The sequence below is a fragment of the Bison bison genome, unplaced genomic scaffold (genome assembly GCF_000754665.1).
Source record: "Bison bison bison isolate TAMUID 2011002044 unplaced genomic scaffold, Bison_UMD1.0 scf7180017864123, whole genome shotgun sequence".
Taxonomy (NCBI): domain Eukaryota; kingdom Metazoa; phylum Chordata; class Mammalia; order Artiodactyla; family Bovidae; genus Bison; species Bison bison.
In genome coordinates this window covers 244,899-265,078 of record NW_011494695.1, presented here as the reverse complement: position 1 = coordinate 265,078, position 20,180 = coordinate 244,899, and the positions used below count along the sequence as shown (strand labels likewise).

The 20,180-nt window shown below is 40.8% G+C and overlaps 2 protein-coding genes across 2 annotated transcripts in view; one reads left to right on the top strand and one right to left on the bottom strand.

Annotated features, from left to right (window-relative positions):
- Positions 1 to 5,127, bottom strand: part of CCDC25 (coiled-coil domain containing 25) — a 33,086-nt gene extending 27,959 nt beyond the window's left edge. The window contains exon 1 of the mRNA XM_010839595.1: positions 5,009 to 5,127. Within this exon, the coding sequence (XP_010837897.1) occupies positions 5,009 to 5,036 (28 nt within the window). The 5' untranslated portion in view covers positions 5,037 to 5,127. The remainder of the gene's footprint in view (positions 1 to 5,008) is intronic.
- Positions 5,128 to 7,429: 2,302 nt separating this feature from the next.
- Positions 7,430 to 20,180, top strand: part of ESCO2 (establishment of sister chromatid cohesion N-acetyltransferase 2) — a 28,353-nt gene continuing 15,602 nt past the window's right edge. The window contains exons 1-6 of the mRNA XM_010839594.1: positions 7,430 to 7,702; positions 9,058 to 9,118; positions 9,869 to 10,694; positions 12,798 to 12,891; positions 15,917 to 15,974; positions 19,605 to 19,731. Of these exons, the coding sequence (XP_010837896.1) occupies positions 9,066 to 9,118; positions 9,869 to 10,694; positions 12,798 to 12,891; positions 15,917 to 15,974; positions 19,605 to 19,731 (1,158 nt within the window). The 5' untranslated portion in view covers positions 7,430 to 7,702; positions 9,058 to 9,065. The remainder of the gene's footprint in view (positions 7,703 to 9,057; positions 9,119 to 9,868; positions 10,695 to 12,797; positions 12,892 to 15,916; positions 15,975 to 19,604; positions 19,732 to 20,180) is intronic.

The window sequence follows — 20,180 nt, the reverse complement described above, 5'->3', positions numbered from 1 at the left end:
GCTAGAGAGACCGTATGTGGCTCACAAAGTCTAAAATACTGACAATCTGTAAAACGTTGACCAATCCTCTTAAAAATGGCTGCTTTCCTACTTTCTCAGGGAGGTAGCACAATGCAATTCTAGTTCCATCATCTACTTTTGCTTTCTTCAAAATATATATATATATGTACTTTTTTTTTTTTTCCAAAAAACCACCCAAACTCATCACCTTAACCATTTAAAAATAGGTTCCAATACTTAGGTAAGGTTTATCTTCCATGATTTGATTTAGTTGCATTCCAGGGGTGCTGCAAATCATACCTGGCTCCCTACCACATTCAGGGGCAACATGGCTCTCAAGCTTCTTCTCATCAGTGACACTGAACCCTGTTTATAGAATCACCTAATTTTGCTCCAGCTCCACTTAAGACCAACCAAATCCAAATCTCTGGGGATTGGTTTTTTTTTTTTTTAAAGATCTCTTTTTATAGCGATTTCTAATGTGAAATCAGTGTTAACTCCTACCCTAAATCAAACTGGATATTCCGGGTATGGCTTACCTTAGAAATGACATTGGCTTTCCTGAGCCAGTGTGTTTTGCTGTGGGCTCCTCCATCTGCCATCAGTTAGGTTTTGAAATCCTAACGGGGTCCTGAGTTTCTGAGCTAGTCTACCAAAATCTGTTAGACCCCATTTGGATCTAGACTCCTGAATTAACAGCCACTGGGTCTCTGTCTACAAAGCCTGGCTGACAGGTGTTAAGGTTGGGCTAGGTGGTCTGCTGGTTGTCGCTCCAGAGCTGGAACTACTCTATTAAGTGGACCTCTGAACTCTTTCATTTGTAGATTCGTAAATTCAGGGTTGCCTGTACTTTCCAAATGAAAAGCTCCTTAAATGATCAAGCATAGTTGCCCTTCTTGGGAACAGAAGACTCCCAATTCCTTTAGTGAGCAGTTATGATGACTACCATCCATAAGTACTTGGAAGTAGTTGAGAGAAGTCTGAAAGGAGAGAATGTTTGTATTGACTAGTTGACAGATCTGTCTATAATTAAGTATTTTATTATCCTGATAAGCCCTTTGCACAGCTTTGGACAAATACCAACTGCAGGACAACTAAAAAGTGTTTCAGATGTTCACTTGGGGGCGCTGTTATATTTGTACACCCTTTTGATCCTATAATGTCACCACCAAGAGTACATACCCTACTGATTAACACTTCACCAAGCAATGAAGCTCTTCATACAAACTGAACAGGCGTTAATTAAGAATATAGAACACATAAACAAAATGCCATGGATCCATTAAAAATAAAAAGTAGGTGAATAACTAGCAGAACAGTATTTCTGTGTTATCTATAAACAGTAAGATTCAATATGTAAAAAAAAATAATAATTGTACATATAAACATGCTTACCTATGTTTCTAATACACACACCCATTTTCTTTATACTATGGAAGGATACATATATATTTAACTGTTAACAGTGACCTTACCTACTTGCTTACAAAATATATAGACGGTTTTTGTAATCAGAAAAAAAGGTGTTTTGTTTTTTTTTAATGATTGAAGTAAACAAAGCTGTCTCTGCAGGGCAAGCTAGCTAAGCTTCTGCCAAGAGAATGACGGATAATGGATGGCGGACCTATAAAATGAGGTGGTTAATAACATAACTGCTACAACCCCAAACTGAGGGGCATTCTACAGAATAATTTTTCAACAGACAGTGTCATGAGAGACAAAGACTGAACAATTGCTCCAGATCAGAAGACTCCAGAGAGCAATGAATGACAACAGAATGCAACAATTGATTTGCAGGTTTCTTTTGTGATAAGTTCATTACTAGGACTCTGATGAAAACTGGATATAAGTTGCTGACTAGGTAATAGTATCACTGCAATGTTAATTTCCTAATTTGGATAGTGAACAATGCCTTCTGATAACAGAATATTCTTGATTTTAAGAAAAATACCCTGAGGTATTTAGGGGTAAGACACAACTTACAGATGGTTCAGGAAAAAAAAAAAAAAAACCTGTGAGTGTGTTTGTGTGTGTGCAGAGAGACAGAGTGGGGCAAAGGGAGATGGAAAACGTGGAAAAAGAAGAAGGGAAAAGGAGATAAGGCATATGTGGTAAAAATGTTAGAATTTGGGGAATCTGAGAGAAGGCTATAAAGGAAATCTTTTAATATTCCTGTAACTTTTCCAAAAGACTGAAATGTCAAAATAGAAAATAAAATTTTTTTAAAAAGAAGCATGACTTCTGAGTAAGAAGTCTGAATTAAGCTCTCCTCCGTGGCTTCCCTGATAGCTCAGTTGGTAAAGAATCCACCTGTAATGCAGGAGACCCCTGTTCGATTCCTGGGTTGGGAAGACCTCCTGGAGAAGGGATAGGCTACCAGTATTCTTGGGCTTCTCTTGTGGCTTAGCTGGTAAAGAATCTGCTTGTAATGTGGGAGACCTGGGTTCAATCCCTGGGTTGGGAAGATCCCCCAAAGAAGGGAAAGGCTACCCACTCCAGTATTCTGGCCTGGAGAATTTCATGGGCTGTATAGTCCACGGGGTCACAAAGAGTCAGACATGACTGAGCAACTTTCCCTTTCCATGTTAGAGGGATAAAGGAAGAGTAAACTGAATTATTCTAGTACTCTTGTAACTCTCACCCAAATAATGTAATTAGTAAGAGAACTAGTTGTCTTGAAGACTCCTGACTCAGGTGTAGCAATCAACCCAACTTTTGAGGTGTTGTGATAATTTCATAATTTACAGAACCGTCTATATTGAGAAGGACACTGGTAAAAGGTACTAAAAACATATGTGAACTTAACATGCTTAATGCACTAATGTGCAGGAATCCATAAATCAGAGGGTCTTGAATTTGACACTGAAAATACAGCAAGGTTATTGTTTTCTTAATCTATTATGGGAGCATGAAAGAATAAGCAGATTTTAATCAGAGATACTAATTTTAAAAGAGAAGGCAAAAATTTTCTACTGCGATTTCCAGCCCACTTTTTTTTTTTTTAAAGGGGGGTTTTATTGCAGTAAACCATCAGTTGGTTGAAAAGCTTATCCATCTATCTATCTGAAGTCATTTCCTGAAGATTCTGTATGTTCAAATTGTTTTCCATACTGGAATATGTAAAAAATTTTACTACTATATTACTCTGCAATTTTAAAAGCTGCACAATTGTAGATTTATTAGACCTAAGAGGCCAAATATTTTTCCGACAGGAAGCAGTTCTGATGCTGCAATGGAAGCCAATGAGAAAAAAATGACCCACAAATCAACTGAAGCCCTCTACTCTATTAGGGGCATCTCCATATATATGACTGGCACTCAAAGAATTTAGAATTGCTTTAAGGAGAATAACGTAGCCTGTGTAAAATACATTTAGTACCTATACGCCTTGCCTCGGGCTTCCCAGGTGGCTCAGTAAAGAACCTGCCTGCAAGGCAGGAGACATTGACCCCTGGGTCAGTGAAGATCCCCTGGAGAAGGAAATGGCAACTGACCCCAGTATTCTTGCCTGGTTAGAAGAGCCTGGCAGGCTACAGTCCACAGAGTCTCAAAGAGTCAGACAGGAGTTAGCAACTAAAGAAGGACAACAACATGCCCTGCCTATATTTGTCATTCCATTGTTGGACTTGTATGGATAACTATGTTGTCAAGGACTCTTCTGAGTGGAGAAGCTACAAAAAGATGCTTCTGTTATATTATGACAGAGGGGCAGAACAGGACAGACAGCAGATAAAAATGCAATTAGGAGCTTAGAATGATTTTTCAGGCTAGTTTGAATTTTGTTTCTAGTAATTTTAATAATATGGATAAGAAAAAACTAAGTCCACGGAAACAGAGAAATGGCTAATAGCACACTGTGGAAGCCTAAACTAGTGAGAAAAATGAGATGTGACAGTGTGACGGAGTAGCAGAGGAGGGCTCTGTGAGTTACAACTTTCCTGGGCTTCAACTTGCTCATCTCTAAAGAGCAAGTGCCACCCTGTTCAAACCCACATAACCACTATTGCTAGTTTCACTTAAATTTCACCTTTAACAAGTAGGCAGAGAGTAGCAATAGAATAGAGTGTGCCAGAAGTCAAAAAATAGCATTCATTTATTCAGTAAGTATTTATTGAGTTCCTATTAAGAGCCAGGCACTATGCTAGCGGAACAAGGAGAGCCTGTACCTGCCTTCAACGGGCTTACACTCTATCTCAAGCAGACAAAAGTTTAACATCATATGTTAAGTGCAATGCTGAACGTATACATTGTGTTAAGGGGATTCCCCCAAGAGATATACCTAAGCAATCCTGGGGTGGGAACAAGGAAAGAAAGGCATTTGGAAAAGATAGGCGAGGGCTGTCTCTGGGGAGGAGCAGCTAGCTAGGGGGTTGATTTAAGGCAAAGAGAAAAATATAAGTAGAGAAACGAAGACACCGCAGTTCCTGGGGACTAAACACACCCTTTTCTTGCCTGCCAAAGACAAATCAGAAACTATCATGTCACTTTTCAAAATCTGGGACATTAACTCTGCCCAATGAGTGTATGTCTCGCCACTCCAGTCTTTCGGTAGCATCCAAACCCAATAACCCTTTCCTGGAAGGGTAAGGCGCCCTTTCTGTAAGGCAGAGTTGTTGGCAGGTGTCTCCTTTCTTACCAGAGAGCAGCAAGATTAAATGTTACGGGGGTGGGTGGGGAAGAGAAGACTTCACGATGGTAGTGTGAATAAGTCCACAAACTGCCTGATTTCAGGTAGCGACAGGTCTTTCTGAAGGGAAAAGGGAAACCGACCGGAGGCAAAGAGAGCACTGGGGATGGACCCTCTACGCTCCCTCCCCCCAAACCAGGCACTGACGAGGAGGCACACTGGGAGGACTGGGACGGACACGGTGGAGAGACCATCAGGACGAGGGAAGAGGCACTCACTGCCGAGAAGGCACTTAAGGACCAGGCTAGCGGTGGCCTCGAGGTCCGGCTTCGGAGCCCCACAGTCGAGATAGGGACCCGGAAGGTCTCGGCGACCACTCACCGCTACTACTGGTGAAGTAGAACACCATGATGCCAGCGGCGGTGGGACAACTACAGCGCCCAGCAGCAGTACTCAAACTTGGAAGCTCAGGATACCGGAAGCGCGGAGGCCGCGTTCCCCGGAACTGCTCCACGCACTTCCGGCTGACGTCGGGTCGCGTCATAACGCCTGTCGCCGGCGCCATCTCCAATTCTGCTGAGGAGGCGGTGTCGGCGCCCTCGGAACTCAATTTATTTGGGGGTCAAAGGGAAGAGGATGGAGGCAGGAGCATTGGTGGGTGGAAAACGATGCGGGGAACTATCTTAAGAGAGAAATGCCACTGCCTGGCTTTATTTTTAGAACCTCCACCCTGTGGGCTATCAGGTTGGTTTCATTTGCCGCTTTTCACCCGCATCTGGGCTCCCCGAAAGTAGAAACCTTGTGCCTTCTTCACGGCTACGCTTTCACTGAACTAATCACGGTACTTGGAACTTAGTACAGAAGCTCATTAAATTTTAAATGAACCCAAATTCCTCCACTGTTTTCATTCTAGCTCCATCACTTGTTGGGCACTTTCGGTTGCTGCACTTAGCTGCAAAATGAGTATGAATGGAGCGGTTAATAAACAGGTTATTTTGCCAAGGGTAAGTAAGTTAATAGGTATAAAAGGTTTAGGACGTGGTGAACACTCCAGAATTAAAGATAGTTTCACCGGAGGCAGTATGCCTCTCTGCGTTTGGACTCGTACTGTTCCACCTTTAAATCCAAGATCTGCCATCTGTTACCTAGGAGGCTGAGGGAACCTCACATCTTCCGGCTGTAAAGTGGGAAAGATCTGACTCAGTTCCCATCAGCATTTCGCTTTAACCTGATTATTTCTATTATCTTCTTATGTGAAGTTAAGCGCATCACTTAACTGAATTTTTTAGAACTAAGAAATGTGCCAGAGAGTGTACTAGGAGGTGGTACACAAAATAACGTAGCTAATAACAAACGAGTGCTTTAGGAACTTTTGGGCTTTCCAAAGGAAGAATCTACACTGTCCTATGAATAATAATTGTTTTCAGGCCCTCAGTTTTATTCTCTATAAAATGGGAATGATGGTACATATCCCATAGGCTGTGGTGAATGAAATAAAATACTAAAACATTCATGAATACCTGGCATGTCGATGTTACTGCCGTGATTTAATTTTTTATTTAACTTGAAAAAAAAATTTTTTTAATTGCTTCACCTAACATCACTGCTGCTGCTGCTGCTGCTGCTAAGTCACCTCAGTCGTGTGCGACTCTGTGCAACCCCATAGACGGCAGCCCACCGGGCTCCCCGGTCCCTGGGATTCTCCAGGCAAGAACACTGGAGTGGGTTGCGATTTCCTTCTCCGATGTGTGAAAGTGAAGTTGCCCAGTCGTGTCCGACCCTCAGCGACCCCACGGACTGCAGCCTTCCAGGCTCCTCCGTCCATGGGATTTTCCAGGCAAGAATACTGGAGTGGGGCGCCATTGCCTTCTCCCCTAACACCACTAGGGAAAAAAAAAAAGTAACCGTAGCTCAGTCGGTAAAGAATCTGCCTGCAATGAAGGAGACCTGGGTTGGATTCCTGGGTCGGGAAGATCCCCTGCAGAAGGAAATGACAAGCCACTCCAGTATTCTTGCCTGGAGAATCCCATGGACAGAGGAGCCTGGCAGGCTACAGTCCATCGGGTTCCAAGAGTCGGATACGACTTAGCGACTGATCGCCAACATTATAGCTTCAAATGTGAAAAGTAACTTGAGAATCTTCAGTTCAGTTTAGTCGCTCAGTCGTGTCCGACTCTTTGCGACCCCATGAATCGCAGCACACCAGGCCTCCCTGTCCATCACCAACTCCTGGAGTTCACTCAGACTCACGTCCATCGAGTCAGTGATGCCATCCAGCCATCTCATCCTCTGTCGTCCCCTTCTCCTCCTGCACCCAATCCCTCCCAGCATCAGAGTCTTTTCCAATGAGTTAACTCTTCACATGAGGTGGCCAAAGTACTGGAGTTTCAGCTTTAGCATCATTCCTTCTAAAGAAATGCCAGGGCTGATCTCCTTCAGAATGGACTGGTTGGATCTCCTTGCAGTCCAAGGGACTCTCAAGAGTCTTCTCCAACACCACAGTCCAAAAGCATCAATTCTTCGGTGCTCAGTCTTCTTCACAGTCCAACTCTCACATCCATACATGACCACAGGAAAAACCATAGCCTTGACTAGACTGACCTTTGTTGGCAAAGTAATGTCTCTGCTTTTGAATATGCTATCTAGGTTGGTCATAACTTTCCTTCCAAGGAGTAAGCTTAGGCTGCTATTAAAAAAAAAATCTTACAGCAAGTGACCTCAATATGTCCAGTACCAGAGAACGCCTTCATTCTGCGGAAAACTACAACTCCCAGAATGCACCTAGGTAAGGCCTCCCGACAGGAGCCTGGCGCTGCCCAAGGGGTTCTGGAAGACGTGGTTTCCACCAGGGGAGAGGTTTCAGTCTTGCAAGGGCGGGAGACTCTTGGAGACCACCTCCTAAGAGGCGGGGCAAGCGCTGGTGCACAACCAATCGTCGAGCCGGCCCTTGGAGAAGCTGGGAAGCGGCGAATCGGAACGCAGCGGTTTCCGCCTGGACTGGCGCGCGAGAATTTGAATACAGTGGGGGACCACGGGCTCGGCTGAGGAGAGGTCGCCTGTCTGAGGTGCTACCAGGTAAGTGCTGCGTGGGCCCGAGGCGTGATGTGGAAGAACCAGGGGATCAGGAGGTTCTGTGGAACGTGGGGATGAATGTCAAAGGAAGAGAGCTTTTGCTCGGTGCTTGGCGCGTTCTAGGCTGAGACAAGAGCGAGGAGCTGGTGTACGCGCTTCCAGGTCTCCTGGTTTCCATCTTTCTGACGCTGAGTTTTCTCGCCCTTTTGCCCTGACAGCGTGTGGGGACAGGGTCGCTTTTCTCTCCTGTCTTTCCTTATTCAGCCTCAGAAAGATCTTTAAAGCTGCAGCTCGACACGAATTTCCAGAGACTCAGGTCTTTCTGTATAACTTGAAAGTTATGCTTGTGTATTAAAAATACACTTGATCCGAAAGGAAGGGGAAGGGAAAATTTATTGAGCAACATACCATCTGCTCGAGAGTTAACATGCGTCATTGTGTTTATTACTCGCAGCCTTAGGAGGTCAGAGTATTTTGTAAATAAGAAAACAAGCGGCTCCTCAGCTAATAAAATGTGTGAGAATTATGCTTCCCTGTTTTCTTGCTGGCTTCTGATGAAAAAGTTAGAGATGGTCTCTGCCTTCATTGTACCTGCAGCCTGTAGGGAAAGACCGTCAAGCCAAAGACGAGAAGAGAAAATACGCAAAATGGATACCAAGGAAGTGCAGGGTGGATTGGAAGCCTAGGGCTAGAGCATCTAACAGCAGGAGGGCTTTTGGGATTTGGGGGGAGGCGGGTGGTGAGGGCTATGGGAAGGACAGCTGCCCAGGATATAGAGTGATTAAACTTGAGATGAATTCATCAGGCTGTTGAAGTCGGGAAAGTGTGTCCTGAAATGGGGTAAAATCCTTCCTCTTTGGTAGGACCATTTTCCAGCTTGAAATTTGTACTGTTCCTTCTTAAATTAAATTGTACTGTCTCTGCTTAATTAGTGGAGGGGCTTCCCTGGTGGCTCAGACGGTAAAGCGTCTGCCTACAGTGCCGGAGACCCGGTTTCAATCCCTGGGTGGGGAAGATCTCCTGGAGAAGGAAATGGCAACCCACTCCAGTATTCTTGCCTGGAAAATCCCATGGATGGAGGAACCTGGTAGGCTACAGTCCATGGGGTCGCAAAGAGTTGGACACTACTGAGAGACTTCACTTTCTTTGTGAGGTAGTGTTTTGTTTTTGTTTTTTTTTCCCTTCATGCTTTAAACCTTTATCAAAGTAATTTGCTTTAAAAAAAAAAAAACAACTTTTTTTTTATCTTAATGGACCATCACCCGTCTGAGAACTGTTTCAGTATTATAAATCATAGTTTTGATATAGCAGTTTTTATACACATTGGATTTATTTGGTTATTGTTCTGTTGCTTTTAGGAGTTAGGATGTCAACTTTAACGCCAACAAAAAGGAAGCAGTGCTCTTTGAGCCAGGACATGTAAGTCTCATCCTGAGTGGAAATTCTTAAAAAAATCTACCGTCTTAAATATTTTTTATCTTCTCTTCTATGTCTAAATATTTCCATTCTTTCATTTCCTACTCCTTGTAGTTACAGTAATACTTTATATTCTAATTCTAGTCTGGAAATAATATAAGCTTTTATAATTAATTCTTTAGTGCCTTTGGAGGGAATCAGAAAAAGGGCTGTTACCTATGTTACCTGTTACCTTGGAAATATGTGTCAGATCTTTTATTACCTTGCTTCTTTCTGCTCTCTCATGTAATATTTAACATGCTGTTTTGCATATAATAGGTGATCATCCTATTATACACAGCAATCCTAGAAAGCTGTGTACTCTGTGTATGTTATACCAGAGATATAAACTACAGGCCCTAAGTGGTCAGTTTATTGTGTATAGTTAATCATTTTAGGGAACTTGTTTCAGAGTATATGGCCAAAACTTAGAAATAGGTTTTAAAACACTCATACACACACACACATTTCTCAAAGCTTCTTTGTAAAGTGTTTTCACAAACATTATTGGGGTCTTAGTTTTGAAAAATACTCAAATACTTTGTAAAGACAGAATTTGAGAATTCCTACTGCTAATCTAATAGTGTATGTAGATAGATGCTTTTGGAGATATATTTTTAATATGCCTTCCAGGTGAAGTTGTTTATTGCTTAGTAGTAAATTGACATAAAAACCGAACCAAAATAACTATCAATGGACTGTTTCCTTTCATAGCCCATTATCAGATATTCCATCAAAGAAATTAATTTTGGACTTCACTGAAAATGTATTTCCATTACCTAATAAAAAGCACATTTGCCAAACCAGTGATAAAAATGAAGGAAAGATTCATTGCTCTCAACAAGGCCATTTGATTTCAAGTCCACTCAGAACAACTAAAAATGGATTGCCATCTGCAAATAAAGGTTCACCATTTAAATCTGCTGTGTCTGTTGTATCCTTTTACAACAAAGATAAGTGGTACCTCAATCCATTGGAGAGAAAGCTGATAAAAGAGAGTAGATCCATTGGTCTAAAAACTAATAATGAGGATAAATCGTATTCCTATATGACAGAAAAAATGCAAGGAAAACCAGTCTGCTCCAAGAAGATGAACAAAAAACCACAGAAGAGTTTAACTGCTAAGTGTCAAGTGGGATATAAATGCATCAAGCCTGTATCAAAGAATTCTAAAAATTCCAAGCAGTACCGAGTGACCTATAAGCCAACTGTGGAGAATAATTGTTACTCAGCTGAAAATAATCTGAATGCTCCTCGAGTTCTAAGCCAGAAGGTCAAACCACAAGTTACCCTCCAGGGTGGAGCAGCTTTTTTTGTTAGTAGGAAAAAGCCCTCATTGAGAAAATCATCCCTGGAAGATAAGCTGTTACTGGGACTCACCCAGAAAAATAAATCAGAAGTTATTGAAGAGTCTGATGGAGAGACTGTCAATGAAAGAAGGTTTGAGACAAGGCAAGCGCCAAAGTGTGTGTTAGTAGAAAAAGAACTGAACGTTGAGCTGTTGAGTGAAAGAAGTAAAAGTGAAGAGAAATTAATAAAGGTAAATGGAAATTCATAGCTTCTAAAACTAAGTTGGCTCTCTCTGTATATGGTGGTGGTGGTGGTTTAGTTGCTAAGTCATGTCTGACTCTTGTGACCCCATGGGACTGTAGCCTGCCAGGCTCTTCCATCCATGGTGTTTCCCAGGCAAGAATACTAGAGTGGGTTGCCATTTCCTTCTCCAAGGAATCTCCCCAACCCAGGGATCGAACCCCTGTCTCCTCCATTGCAGGCAGATTCTTTCCTGACTGAGCTACCAGGGAAAACCATATCTGTATGTATGTAGGTAGGAAGTATGTATGTGTGTGTGTAGCTAGTCCCTTAAAATGAAGCTCAGAAAAGAAAGAAATGTTGCCGAGAAATCATCATGTCGTTTTAACAAGACTGTCTCTTCATTATCAAATAGACATGGAGAAGGCTAATAAGATGAGAAATGCAGAAGACCCCCCCCCCAATATACACACATGGATTGAGAATTAATTTTAGCTTGAGTGGTGCCCCTTATTTTTTTTAATTGACATGTATCTATATACAGTGAATTGTGCAGATATATAGTCTGAATTTTGATAAACTCACATACCATGTAACTAAAACCCCTGTCAAGATACAGTTGTGTTTTTTTTTTTTTGTCAGAAACAGTATAAATAATTAGTAGAATTGCTCTTATGGCTTAGGCAAGCAAGAACATGTTCCATTTAGCAATATACTTGGTAATACTTGATAGACAGGAAAAAACATTGACAGTGGTAACTGCAAACTTAAATGTTTACAAAGTAAGTAAAATTAGCAGCAAAACTGGTCTGATCTAGATATGTTTCCATACATTGATTTAGTGGAAGGAAATGAAGACCTGTCAAGTGGTAGCCTGATACTTTGTTCCCTGAGATTACTGCCATATGGGAACAAAATTTTGTTTACAGTCTGGAGGACTGCTTTTATGAAGCCATATACTATCATAATTATAAAGAATTTTGAGGCAGAGTAGAAAAATAGGATTTTCCTCCCTTTTTTGGCTTAATGAAGCCTACCATCATTTTTTTGGTAATATGGTATTATGGTTTTGGTATTATGGAGGTAGCTATTTAAGTTCCTTCGTGACTGTGGTTCAGAGAAACTTTTATTTGATAGTTAGTGTTTTTAGGGGCTTCCCAGGTGGCACTAGCAGTAAAGAACCTGGCTGCTAGTGCAGGAGACATAAGAGACATGGATTTGATCCCTGGGTTGAGAAGATCCCCTGGAGGATGGTATGGCAACCCACTCCAGTATTCCTGCCTAGAGAATCCCAAGGACAGACGAGCCTGGCAGGCTACAGTCCATGGGGTTGCAAAGAGTCCAACAGGACTGAGTAACCAAGCACAGCACAGCTAAGGGTAAATCCTGTTTTCATTAGAGCGTGCATAACCTTTTCCCAACTCTGTGGAGCCTTGAGAAATGGCAAACTGATGGCCTGTCCCCCATTCTTCTGAGATAGTTATGATTTTGAATAGGAGTTCTTTAATCAAAAGTTTTTTCCTTTTCCCCCAAGCTGTATGTTCTCTTAAGTCTCATCAAATAAGTAGTGTTTACTGAAATTTGTAACAAGTTTTTCTCCTTTGTTTTTCCCACCTCCCTGCTACTATCCAAAAAGTGGGAGTTAGAAGCCTCTCCAACTACTCCAGGATGTTTTTCTCTCCTTTGCTCCCTGTTTTTAAAGCTTGTGACAAAGGGTTGGCTCTTTTCAGTTTGGCGGCTCCTAGGGAAATTTTTGCCATTTTTACTGATTTTTCTGTTGTTCAATTTATTTTTGTAGACAGGTTGTTCTATGATTTTCATTCTGTCATCTTTACCAGGAAATAATACATTTTTGACAGGATGACAAATTATAAACTTAAATATGCACACTCTATATAAATGTAATACTTTACTTTAAAAGTATTACATTTAGTAAATACAGAGGAAATTTTCCTTAAAACAAACTGAAAATTGAGGATTTAAAGTCATTATGAAATGTAATTCATGATGAAAATACATATTGTGTTTTAGAAACGAATCTCTTGGGATTCATTGGCTAAATGTGTGATGATTAAGAATTATAGGTTTCTTTAATTTTACTCATTATTTTCAGGATGCATCAGATGGAGTCATTTCTTCAAGGAAATGTAAAACTGATGAAAATAAAAGTTGTCCTTCAGAGGAGTCTTTCAGTGAGAACAAAGCAGGTAAGTAAGAGAACTTTTCTTCTCAAAATGAGTTTTTTTCATGTAATAATGCTTCATTACATGTGTCAATATGAAATTATATACAATACTATTTTGGCTTTTTAAAATATTCAGTATCCGTGACTTTGTGTTGCTCTCGGTAACACTGTTTTCTATGATAAGCAGTGCAGTGCATTTTGAGGAGGAGACAAGGAGAATTTATGGGAGAACTTAAGACAAAATACTCTGATTAATTGGTCTGTGAGATATGGCCCAGTTACTTAAGCTATCTAGAGCCAGGTGTTCTCATCATACCTATGCTTTTACCCCAAATGATAGGAGGGAGTGAAAAATATATATATCTGTGATCAAAGCCCAATTGTAAGCAGAATTCACTAAGCCATAAGAGGGCACCCAAAATCAGGAGTTTTGGGTTTTGTCTGGGTCTGCCAGTGATTAAGTGTGATCTAGGGAAGAGATCTCTCAAGTAAGAGGTTGGACCCAGGGAATGAACTCAGGCCATGGGAATGAAAGCACTGAATCGTAACCACTGGACCACCAGGGAACTCCCACTTCTTTTCTTTTTTTAAATAAGCTTTTCATTTTGTAGTAATTTTAGATTTACAGAGAAGTTGTACCTGTCTTACCCCATTTACCCTATTGTTGTTGTTCAGTCACTAAGTCAGGTCCAACTCTTTTGGGACCCCATGGAGTGCAACACTCCAGGCTTCCCTTTCCTTCACTTCTCTTGGAGTTTGCTCAAACTCATGTCCATTGAGTCAGTGATGCCATTCAACCATCCCATCCTCTGTCTCCCCTTCTCCTGTCCTCAGTCTTTCCCAGCATCAGGGTCTTATTTTCCAGTGAGTCTGTTCTTTGCATCAGGTGGCCAAAGTATTGGAGCTTCAGCATCAGTCCTTCCAATGAATATTCAGGGTTGATTTACTTTAGGATTGACTGGCTTGATCCCTTTGCAATCAAAGGGACTCTCAAGAGTCTTTGAAAGTATCAGTTCTTTAGTGCTCAGCCTTCTTTATGGTCCAGCTCTCACATTCATACATGACTACTGGAAAAAACAATATTTTTAACCAAACCTTTGTTGGCAAAGTGATGTCTCTGCTTTTTAATTCACTGTCTAGTTTAGTCATAGCTCTCCTTCCAAGGAGCAAGTGTCTTAATTTCATGGCTGCAGTCATCATCTGTAGTGATTTTGGAGCCCAATAAAATAACATCTGTCACTGCTTCTACTATTTCCTCTTTTTATTTATCTGATGGGACCAGATGCCGTGATCTTAGTTTTTTAATGTTGAGTGTTAAGCCAGCTTTTTCACTCTCCTCTTTGACCCTCATCAAGAGGCTTGTTTGTTCTTCTACACTTTCTGCCATTGGAGTGGTATTATCTGCATATCTGAGGTTGTTGATATTTCTCCTGGCAGTCTTGATTCCAGCTTGTGATTCATCCAGCCCAGCATTTTACATGATGTACTCTGCACAGAAGTTAAATAAGTAGTGTGACAGTACACAGCCTTGTCATACTCCTTTCCCAATTTTGAACAAGTCCTTTGTTCCATGTCCTGTTCTAACTGTTGGTTGCTTCTTGACCTGTAGGTTTCTCAGAGACAGGTAAGGTGGTGTTACCATCTTGTACGACTATTATACTTTTGTCAAAACTAAGAAACTAATTACTGGTATATTATTAAATAAGCTCTAAGCTATATCTGGAATTGACTGATTTTTTTCATTAACATCCCCTTTTTGTTGTAGGACCCAGCCTAGGCATCACATTGTATTTAGTTGCCGAGTCTCCATAGTCTCCTCTTGTCTGTGACATTTTCTTAGTCTTTTCTTTGTTTTCATGACCTTGACATTCTTGAGGAGTACTGGCCAGTTATATTATAGGATGTTCCTGCACCTGGGTTTGTCTGATGTTTTTCTCATTGTTAGACCAGGGTTATAGGTTTGGAGGAAGAATGCCACTGAGGTGAATGCCATTCTCACCACTTTGGGTGCGATGTCCAAATGACATTATAGATGATGTTAACTTAATCTCTATCACTTGGTTGGTCAGGTTTGCCCAATTTCTCCACTGTAAAAGTTACCCTTTTTCCTTTGCCAAACTCTGTTCTTTGGAAGTAAGTCGTTAAGTCTAGCCTACCCTTTCAGGGAGGGATGGGGATTAAGCTTCATCTCCTGGAGGGGGAAATTTTCACATATATTATTTGGAATCCTTCTGTTAGGAAGAGTTATCTCTTCGCTCCCATTTATGTACTCAATTTGTAAGTAAATAAATAGACTCCTGAATATTCACCAGTATGCACCCATGAATATTTTATATTTGGGATTAAAGTCTAATACTACATGATTTATTCTGTCATTCATATTGTTCCAGCTTTGACCATTGGGTCAGTTCTCTTTGACATGTCCCCTTCTTTTGCTTTTTGAGCACTTACTTATTACTTTCTGGCACTACAAAAGGCTATAGGCTCCTCTTGCATTTTCCCTAACCTAGTCCTAGGCTCAGCCATTTCTCCAAGGAACCATGGTCCCTTCTGTTGGGGAATATTATTTGGAAACCAGGTTCTGGACTTGATGTGCCTATTGCTACTGGAGTACTTTTGGTGATGTACATAAAAACTTATTATCAAACCCAGGTTCATGTGGAATTTTCTTCTAGAAGTTTTATAGTTTTACATTTTGCATTTAGATCTGTGATCCATTTTGAGTTAAATTTATGTGAGTTTTGTCATTTTTTTGTATATGGATGTCAAATTGTTCCAGCATAATTTGATGGCTATCTTTTTGCCATTGAATTAACTTATGCTTCTTGGTTAAAAATCAGTTGACTATACGTGCATAGGTGGTGGGTGTTTTGGGGCTCTATTTTGTTACATTGATCTGTTTGTCAATACCGTACTGTCTTATTACTGTTAGTCTTAAAATCAAGTATTGTGAGTATTTTTGTTTTATTAATCTTGAAAATCTTATGCTTTAAAGCTTTAAGTTTATTCTGGAATACAAATTATTGTTCACTTTTTTCCCTTACCAGTTTCTCCTGAGTCCATTGTCTATCCCATCTTCACTATGTCTTCAGTCAACACAAAAAGGTAAGGGTTGCTCTTATTTTAATGTTCAAGGTTTAATTATGAGTCCATTGGATTTCTCTTTTTTTCATATACTATTTAATTTAGAGAGCATTTTTCTCTTCCCCATTGAAATATTTAGAATAGGAGATGAAATTAGACCCTCTCATAGAAACTTCATAAGAACTTGAAGAATTAAGAGAAGGAAAAGACCTTTATGGGCTGGAATAACAGTAATTTCTTCAATTTTTGTATAATACCTGACCCATAATAATTTATATTCACTCTTTCACTTATCCCCACAACAACCCAGAAGCTTGGTATCATTATTACCATTTGCAGCAGAGAAAACCTTGTAATTCAGCCACAGTTGCACAGCTCTTAGATGACAAAGCCAGGACTAGAATCCATGATTAATCAAAGCCCATTAGGCTGTATTGCCTCCTTTGTGTGATAACATACTGATAATAGTTCATGTTTAATGGGCACTTGGCATCTCATGGTGTGGATACCATTATTACCCCATTTTACAGATGAGGAGACTGGCCAGAGGAATAAGTAACTTGCAGCAACTCAATGCTGTTATAATTTCCAGCTGAAGCTACACACTATCCTGCTCAAAACTAAAACTGGAACTGGGGGAGGCATGGGTGCTTATAAGTATATGCAAAAAAGCTCTGAGAACGAAGTTTCTTAACAGTTTGAACACCTCACTAGGCAGTATTAAGTCACTTCAGTTGTGTCCGACTCTTTGAGACCGTATGGGCTATAGCCCACCAGGCTCCTCTGTCCATGGGATTCTCCAGTCAAGAGTCCTGGAGTGGGTTGCCATTTCCTTCTCTAGGGAGCTGCTCAGTAAGCAGCTTTGTTTCTTTTTTCCCTGTTTGATGATAAACATCTGAAGATAATGAGCAGGGAACTTCCTAGTAAAGTTTTCCTGCTCTTAGGGCATCTCACCATAAATTGTCTTGGAGATTGGTCGGGTGGGTAGCTTTTCCCCTTCAGAGACCATATTCCTAATTTCTTTCACCTTTCCCTTTTCTCATCTGTCTTCTATTTATTGAGGATAAAAACCTATCACAATCAGCTAACAGTGTGTAAACTAACCTAGCACAGGGAGATGTTAGGAGACTTGGTTGAATCATTTGAAATTTGCTCATTAGGTAGGACCCAAAAAGTCAGATATCATCAGTTTCCTGTGGCTTACTCTGACTTTTACTTTAGGTAGATCACAGATTGTCTGGGTTTGTACTCTTACAGTTGGCGAACATTTATAGAATACTGTGTGATGTTGAACTACACTGAATTTTAGAGATGTGAAGATAAGTACAACATGGCTCTGCTGTCAAGGAAGTCATGGTTAGAAGAGGACAGACATTTAAACAAATGTGTATAAAAAAGTGTTAACATTGCTAGGCTAGAAGTAAAAAGGCCTGCAAGGATGGGAAGTGCTGAGTTACTTAGCAAAGGTTGTATAAGGCATAGAGGAGTCAGTGACCTAGATAAGTGTTTTTTATATTGTTGGTATTATTAGTATTGATAGTTTGTCACATCAATAAAAATTTAAGGGCATCACATCTAGCATTTTTCCTTAATGGAATAATACATCTCTCACATAGTAAGTGTATTTAGTGAGTCTTTTTTCCCAGTTATGTATGTGTATCTGCATTGGTCATGATGTGAAATATATTTCTCACCATAGGTTTGTCAAGTCATTATAAAAGCTATTTTCTAGTCAGATGATAAGAGGACAGATTGGGTTAGCATAAAGCATTACATAGGGTATTTTTCCAGTTTTTTTTTTTTTTTTTTTTTAATCAATGTGAGTTTCTGTTTGAACTTCTTGCTTTGGATACTTGTTCCCCCACCCACACCCCCTTGCCTCTACTCTAGAGATTTCTATTTCTTTGATCCTTGGAAGAAAGTCATTTCATTGTAAGGCAAGGGTTATAAACTTAGTGCCTACAGAGACTGCAGCCAACTGGAGAAGCACACTCCATCTAAAAGAGCCTGTGCCAGTGGCTCCAACTCTTAGATTCCTTGGTGAACAAGTCTAATGATCTTCCAGTGTCTCTTGCAATATTGGAAATACACATTTTTAAGTGAAATCTCTAGATTTTAAAATATTCGTAGCTAATCCAAACTCTGTGTGAGCCAATCAGAATATCTGGTAGCTGGATTTGGCCTATAGGCTCCAGTTTGCAACCTCTATAAGCCAGCCCCAGCATTGTCTCCTAAAGGGAAAAGATTGCCTCAACATCTATCCAGCTAAATTGTTTTTTGTCTAAGAATTTGAGACTAGTAGGGTGCAGAGAAGGCAATGGCACCCCACTCCAGTACTCTTGCCTGGAGAATCCCATGGACAGAGGAGCCTGGTAGGCTACAGTCCATGGGATTGCGAAGAGTCGGACACGACTGAGCGACTTCCCTTTCACTTTTCACTTTTCACTTTCATGCATTGGAGAAGGAAATGGCAACCCACTCCAGCGTTCTTGCCTGGAGAATCCCAGGGACAGGGAAGCCTGGTGGGCTGCCATCTATGGGGTCTCACAGAGTCGGACATGACTGAAGCGACCTAGTAGCAGCAGCAGCAGGGTGCTGTTTTAGGTGTGTATTAGTTCACTCACTCCGGAGACGGCAATGGCATCCCACTCCAGTACTCTTGCCTGGAAAATCCCATGGACGGACGGAGGAGCCTGGTAGGCTGCAGTCCATGGGGTCACTAAGAGTCAGACACAACTGAGCGCCTTCACTTTCAATTTTCACTTTCATGCATTGGAGAAGGAAATGGCAACCCACTCCAGTGTTCTTGCTTGGAGAATCCCAGGGACGGGGGAGCCTGGTGGGATGCCGTCTATGGGGTCGCACAGAGTCACGACTGAAGCGACTTAGCAGCAACAGCAGCAGCTCACTCACTTCCCCATGCCCCAGTAAAAAGTTGTTGGATTGTAATATGCTGGTTGCTGGTGACTGACTTCCTGTGGGTCTGTGAGATCCAGTATAGTGTTTACTTATTTGCTGTGGCATTCCATGAATATCTTTATGCCTGCATGGGTAAATATTGTTTTAAGATTTAAAAAGCAAGAAAAGATTAATTTTTAAAGGTGACATCAACTTATGAAGAAATCCTATGTATATGCATCTGATTTGTTGTTGTTGTTTAATCAGTAAGTCATGTCTGATGCTTTGTGACCCCATGAACTGTAGCCCCCAGGCTCCTCTGTCCATGGGATTTCCCAGGTAATACTGGAGTGGGTTGCCATTTCCTTCTTCAGAGGATCTTCCTGACCCAGGGATCAAACCTGCATCTCCGGCTTAGCAGGTGGATTCTTTACCTGTGAGCCACCTAGGAAACCCATATGCATCTGATACTATTGATGAAATCCTTTGAACTTGGAGTTAGAAGACAGGAATTTGAGTCTTTCCATCATTCTTCCCTAGTTACTTTATCTTGAGTTGACTACTGATCCTGTCTGAGTGGGCCTCAGGCTTCTCATTGTTTCTATAGCCCTATTACTTCAAGTTATTACTGATAGAAAGCACTAAAAATTGCAAAGTCCTCTGCAAATGTTATCTACATATGTTTTCTTTTCATTATAATTTATCAAACGTGTTAAAATTATTAAATAACAATTACCACCTTTCTATTTCAAGATCTCTAGTTGAAGAACAGTCTTCTGTGGGATCCACCACATCTACTAACTTCTTAAAACAAGTCAACATACAGAAGAGTACTAATACCAGAGATTCAAACAAAGAAACAAAAGACCAGCTCATCATTGTGAGTAAATTTAAAACAAAGCTCCTCCTGTACGTGGGTCTCATGTATAGAACCTGAAGTCTGACGTGTGGTCTTAGCCTAGTTACCAGGAGTTACAGATGTTCTGAGTTTGTAAATGCTACCTTTGCTCTTGTGGCAACATTTAAAGCTAGTCAAGGATATTTTTGAACAGATAGTGTTGGGGAGTGCTGGCAGTTTAGTAGAATGTTGATGAATGAGTTGTCTCGGAATCAAAAAGACTTAACGAGAAGAGCTACACTGCATTAGATATGGGTTTGGCGTATGATACCTGTGGGCCAAAGTTGGACCATGGCCTTTGAGCTAATAGCATTTATATTCTTAAAAGGTTGGGAAGAAAAGGAGAAGAATGTATGTGGCATGCAAAGCCTAAAATGTTTACTATCTGGCCCTTGGCAGAAAATTTGCAAACACCTATATAGACAGTTCAA